Raw genomic sequence first — 14,255 nt, 5'->3', positions numbered from 1 at the left:
TACAACTAATAGGGAGAACGGGAGGTGGTTTTTCATTTCTCTCTTCCTTTTCCCGCTTTCTTTTTATATTTGTACCACTCGCTAGTGGCGGATCCAGGGGGGGCCGGGGGCCCGGGCCCCCTTGAGAAAAAAATCATGTAAAAACACGTGATTTTTTCGAGGACCACAAAAAAAAAATGTGCTCACTACCCTAAGAAATCCTGGATCCGCGCATGCCACTCGCTATGGGGGTATACAGTAGGTACCAGTGGCGGATCCAGGGGGGGGGGGGGGCCCGGGGGGCCCGGGCCCCCCCCCCCTTGAGAAAAAAATCATGTAAAATCACGTGATTTTTACCTTTTTTGGGGGTTGGGCCCCCCCCCCTGGCGCTCAAGGGGGGGGGTGCAAATTGAAATTTTTTTGAGGATCAAAAAAAAAATGTGAATTCTACCCCCCCCCCACCCCCCCCCCCCCCCCCCCCCCCCCCCACTGAGCGACTTTTTGGCCGGCGCGTTTTTCAAATTTTCGGGAGCAAAAAAAAAAAAAAAAAAAAAAAAAAAAAAAAAAAAAAATTGTGCTCTGTACTTCCTAACCCCCCCCCCCCCCCACTGGGCGACTTTTCGGCCGGCGCGATTTTCAAATTTTCGGGAGCAAAAAAAAAAAAGTTGGGCCCCCTCCCCTAAGAAATCCTGGATCCGCGCCTGGTAGGTACCCGCGGTCGTTCTCATTATAGTGCCACACTGAGTTGTCATGCATTGGTAAACGTCTTTAAATTGAAAGTAAATGTTGCATAAAGGAGACACAGCGTTGTTCATTCAAATTAAAGGGCAAATATCCTGCTCCTAATATCTGCCCAACAATTTTGTCGAAAATCTTTCAATTAAATAAAGGCCTATGTATACCACCCGTACGTTTTTATAGCGTACTAGCATAAACGGGGCACTTACGTATTCATTCAAATTAAAGGGCAAATATCCTGCTCCTAATATCTGCCCAACAATTTTGTCGAAAATCTTTCAATTAAATAAAGGCCTATGTATACCACCCGTACGTTTTTATAGCGTACTAGCATAAACGGGGCACTTACGTTATAGATTATTTTAGGAACTATCTCAAAGAGACATAATAGCCAAACGCTACACCCCCCCCCCCCCCACCTAGCCTGATTAAAACATGTATTATCATCATGAAGACGGATCGACGGACTTTATGGGTATGCTTTAAAGGACCCCCCCCCCTCCAGTGTTCGAATACTTTGAAAAGACAAAGTAAAATCTTCCTCTTGAATAAAGCCCTCATTCACACTCGAGAAATCCAAGTTCGTAGTTTGTCTTTTCACGTTCACTCCCTGTATCTCCAAAATGTAGTCTGGTGACCGGAAGTCGAGTTAGGTCCCTCAAGAAGCCTTCGTCCGTCATCCATTGGTAGGAATTATCACAATTGCAATACCTAAGTGAACCGTGGCAAGCTAAATATGAAGAAGGAGTATTAATCTATAATTTAGCAGTAGTGTTTTCACCAATAGATGTTTTAGTGGATGTTGCCTCATAACAATTAACTACGTCATTAAGTGTAACTACAGTATCCCTGTTTAGGCAACCCGGTGATATTGAGATTTACATGATTGGGCCTAGTGTACGTAGGCTTCTTGAAAGTCTTGTTTTTGGTTGATGAAAATAAGAAATCTAACTTCCAAGGTCCATATTCTACTGCTTCAGTTAAACCAGACCCCGGGTCTAAAAGAATTCTTAGACCACATACTAAATTCCTCCTTTAACCCCGATTTTAGACAATAAATTTTTAACACAAAATGTTATTCAATATAATTAGTAAAAAGCATTCTTGTTCAGATCGGACCAAAATTGTTTGTATGAGTTATCTAGAAAATGAAATAACAATACATACTGTTGTCGACACCGCAAAGGCACCCTGTAACATCACTTGGTGCATCTCCCCAGTTTGTCATCTTGATCCCTTGTCTTGAGACCCAGTAAATGTTATTGGTTCTGGTGTCACTTATCATGTAGGTACCGTAACAGGACGCTTTGATATACTGCCTGCAGCTCTTGGAGTTTATCAGTATTGCAATGATGGTATCCATGGGTAGGGTGTATTCCACCTCTTGTCTGTAAGAACCTTCATCCTCAAAGCCTTGAGGAACTTGCTGTTCACCAGGAATGTTGTGAGAAACGACGGTTACGCCTTGGGGCCAGGTAAAGACAGCATTAAAAGACGAAAAGGGGTTATGACTTTTATGTGTGAGCCCCTCCTTCTTGACCAAAATTGTTATGGTAAATAATGGTCAGTGTTGGGGCTATTTCTCCGCGGGGGGGGGGGGGGGGGGGGGGGTCACTCCCAACATGACTGGCTACGTACCCGCGTCCAGAAAAAGCGTCGAAAGGGTGTCTCTTTCAGTATACGGCGTCGTCGATATTTACCTTATAAAGGGGTGTTTTCAAGCACTGATCACACACACAAAAAATAGGGTCTATTTCAGAAAAGGTGCGATACGCCATCAGGGTCCATTTCAGAGGTTGGTGGACAAGGGTGGGTAGCACTTGTGTATGAGAGTACTCAATGGGGGTAAGAATCAACGTCTACTGAGGCGTAAGGGTCAATGGGAGTGTAAGTCCACAGAAACGCCCATACTCTAGTGAATCATTTTCGGTTCATATCCCATATTAGTCCAATTAAAATCAATTTAAACCCCTTCATTTTTTTTTTTATTCTGTTGGACCCTCCGACAGGCCATTTTATTGAAAATAAATTATAATAATATGATAATGATAATGCTATACATACAGAACATGATAATAACAAATATTTAAAATTAAAAAAATTACCCCCCCCCCCAACAACAACAAAAAACGACAACAACAAAAACAAATAAAAAATTCGTGACTGAAAATAATGTAGGGATTCAATTAAATATGACTATTAAACGCTCAAAATCCTCTCAAAAATATATTCATTTTTTATCAATTTTTTTATCATTTGAGTCGTTCAGCCCACCTCGTTCATTATAAACACTGACAATATTCCAGCAACCAGAAACGAATTCTTGGCAGCAGGATTGTATGTGATAATTGAACACACTACAGCAACCAATGGGTGGCTGTAATATATTTATTTTCCGCTCTGTACAAAGTGGAAAGATTCGGAGTAAGAGACGACAGACCCAATCTTGTTAAACAAATCGTCTTTATGCCCACTTATATAGATACTAATAATATTTTGAATGACAATCTGTGTAAAAGTTACCATTTCGACATTCAACTTCCACTGGATCAGAAAGGTTTCCATTCGGGCCATCTGGATCAATGAGATAGGTCCCTGTAGAGTTATGTGCCTTCAGTTCTGCGCATGTTCTCGGTAGGCCTAAATTTAGATCATCGTACAGCAAAGATGCATAATATAGTACATAAGGAAAACAGATTTCCAAACAACATCTAAAACTAGAAAAAATAGTACAGTCCTTGTTAATCTGAAGATTTTAACCGCATTGTTTCTACAATGATAATATTTATGAACAAGGCGTGGAGCAACACTGGTCATCGCCTTCAAATATATCCCACCCTTTTACGATAATAATAGATACTTTCCAGTGGGTGCAGAAGACAACTTACTATCAATCAATACTTGTTTCTTTAAAAAACATATACATCCTTGTTAAAAATAATAAAGTGTCATTATTTCAGACGGATGGAAAAATAAAATATACTAGAGAATAAATTCGTTTTGTCATCTTCTTATTTATAATTGTTGACATTTAAAACAAAATATGTTTATTCATGTACATTTTTAATTATATTATGTTATCATCATGCAAAATATTTAGAATAATGTTCTTGAATATTAAAAATATGTATCTATTTCATGGACAGATAAAAGCACAGAATAATAGTAGCCATATATCCCATTAGAAATATTTAGACTTTTTAAATTGAAATAACAATCCCTGATAACCGTGATAAAAGCAAATCGATTTACCCAATAAACTAAATAGATAACAATAGTGGTTACAAACACTAATAGTGGTAATAGATCTACTTACGTTCACAACTATGGCCGAAAACACCATTAGGGCACATACACTCATAGCTATAGTCCGTCTCCGAACAAACACCTTGATTCTTACACGGCGATGATAGGCAACCTACGACGGCAAAGATAAAATAAGAAACTCAGAGAAAATACGTTTCATCCCCCCCCCCCCCCTCCTCTCTCTTTTCTTCTCTCTGCCCCGACCTTTCTTCTTTTCTCTTTATCCTATTCCCCCTCCACTTCATCCTCTCTCCCTCTCCCCATTCTCCTCCTCTTTCCTCTCTCTCTCTCTCTCTCTCTCTCTCTCTCTCTCTATTACGTCACCTTTCACTCCATTTTTTTACATTTCATCCTTTTGTCTTCTCTTTCCATAATTAATTGATTATTTTTGAGGAAGGAAATTGGCCTAATGATATTGCAGAGTCAATTACTGTACTTTCTCTTGTTGTCAACTAAGAACAATTACCATGATTAAAAAAAAGTATCATCCTCTCCCTCTCTGTCTGTCTGTCTTTCTCTCTCTCTCTCTTATTTTCTTTCTTTCTCTCTCCCTCTCTCTCTCTCTCTCCCAGTTTCACCCTTTCGTTCTCTGCTGCTTGTGTTTCCTCGTGTTGGTTTGCATTATTTAACATTCATGGGCTACATGAATATATTGCAAGGACGGCAGATCATAATTGTCCAGAGCAAATTAAGGGAACTGAAACGGGAAAAGAGCGAATCAACTAACTTTACTGTTTCACATCTCTCATCTTATGAACAGGGGCGTCGCTAGACCTTTTTCAGTTGGGGGAGGGGTGATGTACATGCCAACGATTACCGACAAAACTAGCCACCTGCAAATACCGACAAAATTATATGTCCCAATATCTACAAATCTAACCCTATAAACCCGGGCCGAAGGCTAAATTGTTTTTCCTGTGGACTATCTATAGTACTTGCGTATGCGCAAATGGTCACTTTCCTCGACGACATAAATATAGGAATTATTTCGTCAACTTAGTCAGCATCATACCTATATATTTTAATGCAGGCGTGGAGCTGGGATCTTTTTTAAGGGAGGGGCGGTAGTGAGCAAGCGAACCACTTAAAGAGCGCTTGCGCGCTCATTAGGGGGTGTGGGTGATAGGCCTCCCGCGCAAAGCGCGGAAGCTCAGACGTTTCCTTAAATTATTAAGAAAAGAAGACGATTTATTGTACCGTTTTCGACTGTTAATCCTTGTCTGAATGAAGTTTCTCCCCCTCCCGCGCAAAGCACGGAAGCTTTGACGTTTCATTAAATTATGAGAAAAAGCAGACGATTCGGTGTACTGTTCTCGACTCTTAATCCTTATCTGAATTCAGGTTTCCCCCTCTCGCGCGAAGGGCGGAAGCTTTGACGTTTCCTTAAAATATAAGAGAAAGCAGACGATTCGTTGTACCGTTTTCGACTCTTTATCTGAATTCAGTCTCCCCCTCTCGCGCGAAGCGCGGAAGCTTTGACGTTTCCTATTATTAGAGGATCGAGCAAGAATACCGACACAGCAACATATTTACCCATGTTTTTCTTGCTCCCTCGACGAGACGACTCCACCCAACAACCCCTTCTCTCTTTTACTCCCACTCCTCCTCTCTCAGGCTCTTATCTCCACTCTCTCTCCTCTCTTACATCCCCCGTTTCTTTTGTTTCCCTTTTCTATTTTTTCTTCTTTTTTCCTTTTCTTTCTTTTCCTTTCTTTCCTCTCCTCCCTCTATTTTTCTCCTCCTTCTTCCTTCTCTTTTTTCCCTTTCTTTTCCTTTCTTTCCTCGCTTTCCTTTCTTTTTCTTTCTTTCTTTTCTTGTCCTTTTCTTTTTTTCTTTTCTTTCCCTTTCCCTCTTTTTTGTTCTCTCCCCCTTTTCTCTTTTTTCCCGACGGCAGCGCAATTTTACCGACAATATCCTGACAGGTGGGGGGGGGGGTGTCGCACCCCACCCCCCCCCCCTTTGGAGACGCCCCTGCTTATGAACTACAGCACAATGATAAATATAAGGATTTCCGAGCTCCCCCCACCCCCTCCATACACTACCTCCTAATTCCCAAAACACGTACGCCGCACTCATCAAATAAAAGTACATCCACGGTCATGGATTTGGTGCAGGGGAGTCGAAAAAGATATACATTTCTAAGAAATAACAAAAGAGCGAAAAAGAATAATTCTTATGTAAATGAGAACGTTTTGCAGTGGGGGGGGGGGGGGGGTTACGTAAATTTACATGGAGGCATGCAGAGAAAGAGAACAAATCTGAGGGGACATTTTATTTAACATCTGAGGAGAAAACCCGGCCTTGTGAACCTTTGGTCAAGACTACTGGTCAGACCCCGGATTGGTTGTGTAATTAAATGTACTCAAAGTTTAATTATATAACATGAAGACACACATACCAAGACACAAACGTCGTCTCCCACACCCACACACGTACATGCGCCCATCCAAAACATATACACACGTATATACACATGCCCACTCCGAAACACACATACACACACCCATCTCTTATAGTCCACTTGAGAACTTAGTTCGACGGTGACGATAGCAGTGGTATTACTATCCTCTCCCCACCCCACCTAATTTCTTTGGTCACGACTCATGTTTCTCATCGTTGTTATTTTCTCCGCTGCATATTCAGCTACTGGCGACAAATTGTCGTCGTCGACAATTTGTACCGGTTTGTACAATTTGTGCCGTCAGGTTTTGCAAATATCGGCACAAATTTGCGCCGCAACACCCCTCTACATTTTTCTTTCTTTCTTACCCTTGTTTAATTAGATAACCTGAGTAGCAAGAGGCATTTCTTGACTGTTTTCAACTGACGTATCGTCAAATGTTTTCCAGTGTGCATACAACTTTGGCAAAACTATTAAAAATGAATAAATCTATAAAAATGGTGCCATTTACATTGAACTTACTTGGTAGTTTGCAAATCATCATCAACGTTGACGACCCGAACCTTTCGAGGTTGCCATGGCTACTGCTATTTATCTTGGAAACCCGTTTGGGAATAAGTTGAATTAGCTCTCCTGATGAAGTGGTTATGGTCTTACAGGTTAACTGGCAGGAATTTGGATTGGTGGCTTCACCTGACACGGAGAACAATTTACATATTTTTAGATATATCACGACCACAAAGACTTTAACAAAAAAACAGAAGGCACTATAAACTCATTACGTATAATATACGTAATATACTAATATTATTAGTAATATATATATGGGCGATACAATAGACATATTGAAATTGCCCTGAAATGTATTTATTTAATTATTCGGCGCTCATGATTAATGTAGAAAAACAAACAAAGCAAGCAAAAACAAACTAACTAGCCCGTCCTTCTAACTGACAGGAATTCAGAGTGGTGGCTTTACCTGACATCGAAAACAATTCACATATTTTTAAATATATTTGAAATATATAAAAAATTGATCTGAAATTGATTTCTTGAAGGGTTTTGCGCTCATGGTAAATGTAGAAAAATAAAAACAAAACTAACAAGCCCGTGTTAAAATTTCTATATATATTTTTTTTCTCTCTCATTTTCTGACAGTCTTACTCCCTTCTTATAATTGTGTCTCCCGAATTCATTCTCACTCTGCTTCTGATTGTTATCTCTGTTTGACCCTCAACGGTATACTATTAATGTAATTGTTGATTTATCATGTCTATAATCACCAACGCTATTTTGAATATAACAGCTTAAAAGCACTACAATCTGTATAACATACCCTAACAAAAGTGTTGAGAGAAGTTTTAAAAGATTTTAAAATCGTTTTAGATCATTGCATCGATAGTGATCAAGAGGCAATATGAGCATAGTTTGTCTGTATTTTTACCTTTGTTAATCCACACACAAAAGAAACTTTTGATGAACATGCACATTATATTAAAATAAAAACGATTTCACATACCTTCGGCCAGAATGAGCATCCACATCATCATCACCATGGGCAACATTATCATCATCATGGCAGGTACATCCTCCTCCTCCCAAATATTGACAGATAATGAACTGAATTTCGATCATATCATGTGGGAGTGAAAGATACGATCTTGTATTTGTTTAAAGGTAAAGACCAGTATTGGCAACGCCCCAATTTCAAAAAATGAAATGGAAGCTCTCATTACCAATCATGTGAAAGAATATGTTTTGACTAATACATGATGATAAAAAATTTGCCGGGAAACCGCCTACTAATTCATATATTTGGTAAATTTATTTCTCTCATGGTCTGGTGAGAGAGATAGGGTAGTCCCATATACATCTTTCTGTGTATAGTGCTTGTAACTTTACGAAGAATGGGCCAAATTTCTTATCATTTTGATGATTCCAGAACCTTGCAGATGCTAGATGCTAGATGATCAACCTTTTCTGATCGATTCCACAACGTTTCTTTCACAATGCAATCGCATGACCATTACTGGTCTTTACCTTTAATACCTGAACGATTTCCAATGTTAAATTACCCGATATAATTTCAGTGTGATTAATTGATGTGATCTATGTAGCTAATTAATGAGCACAATGAAACTGTGTTCATGCATTGTCTTGTCCAGTAGGGATGAAAGGTATTGGGTAAACAGTACCCTTATTTAGCCTTCAATGCAGAGGAAAGGCGAGGGACACGTCCTTTACGTTTTTACGAGTGGGTAATAATTATGATACCTAAAAGTGTCCTCGTTTTGTTACTCATGTTATCTCTATAGTATAAAAACATACAAAGCAAAACAAACATGACATATGAAAATGAGGGGCTTATTGAAAAGCGTGGCTTGTAATGGAAACCCCTCTTAAAACTTAAGTACTTATTGAAATCAATTGGTTAAGTAATTGTTTATAATCATCAACAAAGTATGAAGCTGTGTCAGTTTTTTAATTGTTTAAAGTCACTGAGTAGTCGGCTCTCATGGGGAATTCGACACCGTTCGGGTGTTTACCCAATAACAGGTGTTGTCAATCACCAGGGTTAGCCTTGAGTTTTATGACCATTGGACCTTATGTAATGCCTTGATTTGCCCGAAGACTCTCGAGCTCTCCGAGAGATTAGGGGGTAATTCTTGACTGGACTATGGGTTTGCTGTGTGCAAATTTGTACCCCCATTAATGGTATTTCCACCAAGTCTGGTGTCAGCGAATTATGGCCTTCTGCACATGGAAACTGGCGATCCACTCCCTTTAACAAGAGAAAATGACGAGGTAATGGTGCAAGGGGACATGAAAATAGATCAATAAATGCAGAAACACAACCAAGACTGATTGAATATTTGCGCATGCAGCACAAAAAGTCCCTAACGCAATTTCTAAACGTCGATTCGACAACTAAGGTCGTTATTTTCCCACAAAAAAGAATTTTCAAGCCTTTTCGTTTCGAAGGAAGTTCTAAATTAGTATTATCTTTCAAATGCCAGTGGAATTTAACTTTTTCATTTGTTTTGGCCTGCAAATGGGACGTAGTACATTTAACTGAGTTTTGTTGTTGTTAAGATACAGAATGAAATCTATCGTGAAATATATAAATTCCTCCCCAACCCTTCACACATATTGTAACAATGCTACATTGACTTTCTTTTCCCTCGCTGCCCGATAATTCCAGAAACCCTTTCCTATCACTTTACCACACTCCCTCCTCCCCAACAACCCCACGCACACACTTTATGTACTGTGTACGCGCGCGTACACAGTACACATTCACACGCGCAAAACACACAGACCGCCAACATTCTTGATGAATTAACAAAGAAAGATTTAAAAAAATAGAGTGTTCGTGAAAAAGAAGAAGATAACATTACGATGTTTCATCTCTTCTTCAAGTCTGTTGTAGATGCGAAGTTTGAATGTGACACTGGATGTGGTTTAATATTTCCCTTTTGGAGATGTATTCCTAATTGTTTTCTTTTTATATACATCTTTTCCTCATTAATTTCCCCTTTAATCACCCTTTGACCTTGACCAAAATATAACGAACTTTATTATTAAAAAATCATTATATTGCAGCATTTAGTTTCCAATGAATTTCCTTTAACTCTTATCATGCCACAGGGCTAATCCCCATTGTGCCAAGCCCCAAATCCCCCCCGTGCCAGGTTGTTTTGGAGATAATCTGATTAAGGCGATGGTTTTATGAATAGCGCGTGTGAAACACACAGCACAGTCCAATAAGCATAACAAATACCTGCTATATTACGAATGCGTGCTTGCACGCACATGGCAGTGAATCAATGGTTAACTCGCGTGTAACGGTAGCGTGCATGCAGCCTCATGGCATGCTATGAGTTAATTCCAACATGATTTGTTTTTCTCCCTTCGCGTTTTATAGTTCTACTAACCCAATTCTTTCTTTCAATAAATCCCTGCCACATGGCTTTGACATGTCCACAATCCCAAAATAAATGTGGGTATGATTCTGACGTTTGGTTACAAAAATAACACTGGTCATTATCAACAAAGCCACATTTTGAGAGATGCCCTTTTCTATAAATTCTCCGTGGGGTATATTGTAATGAAATTCCATACATTTTTATCAACAGCGTTTTTATTCTGGCTTTTATAAAATTATTTGTGATCTCGTTCTTTGAAAATTTAAGATCATCATGGCTATTCTGAGCTCGTAAAGTTTATGAATGTTTCAAATATGTAATTTAGTGACCTAACAACTTTCTCGATGGTACATCCTTCTAGTAGGAATATATTTCCAGATATCTTCAAGGTTATATTTTGATATTGTAAATCTACTGAGTACCAGTTGTCTGACCTCCAGTCATAATATTATACTCCTTAAAACTACATTACACATTTTCCAAATTTTAGCTATATTTTCACTACACATACCTTTATTCTGAAAATTAGTGAGTGATCTAATTCGATTCTTATCGAGAATTTGATTAAATAAATTAGTATTTTTCTTATACATTTCTTCATAACAAAATCACATTTTACATAGGTAATATTCATTATTAAAGACTATTGGATTAGTTTTCCCTTCTTTAAAATTCCTACAACTCCCTATATTTTGCCATGCCTTTAACATTTCTAAATGGAATATTTATGCTTTAAAGGAAAATAATTTTACATCATAGATGCAAAGGGAAATAGATCTTGTTACCCCTACTGTTTAAAAGCTATAGTAAAAATGTAGCTTCGGCTTTCCACATTTCTTTCTCCATGAAGAAGTCTCTTTAAACACATAAGCCTTTGAATTTTCACAAATAATTTAAAGTCTATCATGTTTAAGGCACACAACCACACACACGCACACACCAACACAAAATGCAATTAGCATGGTAGAGATAGAATGAACAGTGGCCCGACAAAGCCCCTGTCTTCTTTGAAGAATAAAAAAAAAAGCAGATGAATGAAACTTGCACAACATTTCTGTAAAATTATATAGCATGCGAGAAGTTCTCGTAACCCAATACTTTGCAAATAAGTCCCCCTCCCCCCCCCCCCCCAATCCCAATCTCTGGATACGCCATCATAATGGGTATGCCGCAATGGACACTAAACAAATGGTATGCCTTTCATTTACTGCTATGAATTGTCTCTCGCTTCCTTTTTCAGATGACAAATTCCATCTTGCGGTCAGATTTTTTTAAATAGGAAAGTGGGCGTGGCGGAAAAGACTCGCGATATTACTATTTCGAATAATGGCGGAGAGACACTAGCGTTTTCAGAATGAAGACACGATGATAAAGGCCGTTCTCTTTTCTATTGCAGCTGGACAAATAGGACCCCACCCCACCTCCATCAAAAATTACACAACCTGGCTCACAGTAATAAGACGAGGTCGGCTATTGAAATTTGAAATTCACATTAATCAGGTGGGCTGTATAACGTACAGACCACCTTATAATTTCGTTAGAATTGCCTTTATTTATTTATTATCAGGTGGGCTGTATAACGTACAGACCACCTTATAATTTCGTTAGAATTGCCTTTATTTATTTATTAAATATTTTTCTTATTTCTAACCACTTTTTTGTTAGCAAGATAACTTGAGAATGGCTCAATCAAATGCCTTGAAATTTGACACACATATGTATAGGCATATAAATAAATCAAAATAACGTTTTCAACCTTGACCTTGACTGATTACGTCATCTAGGCGCCATTTTGTGAATTTTAACTTATGATCATATCTTCATAACGGAAAGTAATTTCTAATTCATAGTTTGCACGATCAAGGTCAATATTGGTCCGGTCAATTTCAGGTAAAAAAACGCGCACGTGCGCGTACGTCCGCGCGTCAATGCGCGCGCAAAAATTTAAAATGCTCAAAATCGTCTCAAAATCATTTTGCATACGTTTTAGGCCATTCTAAGCATTTTATAAAAAATCGCCCACACACACGCGCATGCGTGCGGCGCGCGCGTTTTCGCGCGTAAAACTATTACACAACATAGAATCGCCATTTTTTTTCTTTCATAATATTCCACATATTTTTACAAACAAATTGATACCATGCTTGTCTCTTTATGACTATTAATAATGGAATGATCGACCGTTTAACATAAATTTCCGTGCGCGCGAGCTTTTGTAATACATAGCATATTTGGGCAAAAACATGCCTATACAAGATCCATTGTAGCCCTTTAGGATGCAAGGTGACCCCAATTTTTGGGTCATATTTTGATACAGTATGAATTGGAGATATGATTTCATGTCTCATTTGACCCTCAATGAACTCATTACGTCATCATAATGGCCTCCAAACTCAAAATTTCAATTTGCATATTATGACGTCAACATATTTACGGAAAATTGATTGTTTCTCTGTAAATATTGATCGATTGTCTTCAAAATGTTGATATGTTTTAGCTGAGACAATTTCTACAAATAAAATTGGCCCAAATTTTCATTTTGACAAAGGCATCAGGGCGAATTTTCGCGATTAAAAAAGGCATGTCAATTTTTCACATTTTGCGTGTATTCTCTATGGGACATGAGTTTTTCTCAAAACTGGATTCTTTCGCGAGCAATATCTCTGTCGTTTAGCTTTGTTTACGCTGAACTTCAAGTATGTTGTAGCTGAGACAATAAGCTATCTCAAATGTACCCTTTATTTTGTCTCAAATTTTAGTTCGACCAGCCCACCTATACTTGTTCCAAACAAGTATTACAAATCTAGTTTATTATATATTTTTCTTATTTCTAACCACTTTTTTGTTGGCAAGATAACTTGGAAATGGCTCAATCAAATAATTTGAAATTTGGCACACATATGTATAGGCATATGTACAAAGCACAATAACGTTTTCAACATTGACCTTTACTGATGACGTCATCTAGGCGCCATTTTGTAAAATTTTACGAAAATCAACTCCTGATCATATCTTCATAACCAAAAGGTATTTCTGATTCATATTTATCATGATCAGGGTCAATATCCGTCCGGTCAATTTCAGGTCAAATAACGCGCGCGTGCGCGTACGTCCGCGCGTCAATGCGCGCGCAAAATTTAGAAATGCTCAAAATCGTCTCAAAATCATTTTGCATACGTTTTAGGCCATTCTAAGCATTTTTTTAAAAATCGCGCACACGCGCATGCGCGCGCGTTTTCGCGCGTAAAACTATTAGACACCATAGAATCGCCATTTTTTTTCTTTCATAATATTCCACATATTCTTACAAACAAATTGATACCATGTTTGTCTCTTTATGACTATAAATAATTGAATAATCGACCGTTTAACATAAATTTCAATGCGCGCGAGCTCTTGTAATACATAGCATATATGGGCAAAAACATGCCTATGCAAAATCCATTATAGCTCTTTAGGATGCAAGGTGACCCCAATTTTTTTTTCATATTTTGAGCGAGTATGAATCAGAGATATGATTTCATGTCTCATTTGACCCTCAATTAACTCATGACGTCATCATAATGGCCTCCGAACTCAAAATTTCAATTTGCCTATTATGACGTCAGCATTTTTTTGGAAAATTGATTGTATCTTTCTAAAAATTGATTAATTTTCTTTAAAATTTTGATATGTTCTAGCTGAGACAATTCTCTACAAATCCAGTTGTCACAATTTTTCATTTTGACAAAGGCATCATGGCGTATTTTTGCGATTAAAGGAGGCAAGCTAATTTTTTCACATTTTGCGTGTATTCTCTATGGGACATGACTTTTTCTCAAAACTTGATTCTACATTCCCGTCTTTCGCGAGCAATATCTACGTCGTTTTAGCTTCATTTACGCTGAACTCCGAATATGTTGTAG

The 14,255-nt window shown here is 38.3% G+C and overlaps 1 protein-coding gene across 1 annotated transcript; it reads right to left on the bottom strand.

Annotated features, from left to right (window-relative positions):
- Window positions 1-1,854: 1,854 nt before the first annotated feature.
- On the bottom strand, window positions 1,855-4,645 carry LOC105437759 (contactin-associated protein-like 5). Its single transcript, XM_030999151.1, has 4 exons — window positions 4,602-4,645; window positions 4,118-4,135; window positions 3,241-3,428; window positions 1,855-2,181 (listed from the first exon to the last, which is right to left on the bottom strand). Exons 1-4 carry the CDS (start codon window positions 4,643-4,645, stop codon window positions 1,859-1,861), a joined length of 573 nt encoding a protein of 190 aa, XP_030855011.1. The 3' UTR covers window positions 1,855-1,858.
- Window positions 4,646-14,255: the final 9,610 nt, after the last annotated feature.

This window comes from Strongylocentrotus purpuratus, unplaced genomic scaffold (assembly GCF_000002235.5).
Source record: "Strongylocentrotus purpuratus isolate Spur 01 unplaced genomic scaffold, Spur_5.0 spur5_scaffold_5, whole genome shotgun sequence".
Lineage (NCBI taxonomy): Eukaryota > Metazoa > Echinodermata > Echinoidea > Camarodonta > Strongylocentrotidae > Strongylocentrotus > Strongylocentrotus purpuratus.
The sequence above is the reverse complement of the archived record's forward strand: the minus strand, read 5'-3'. Positions and strand labels throughout refer to the sequence as shown.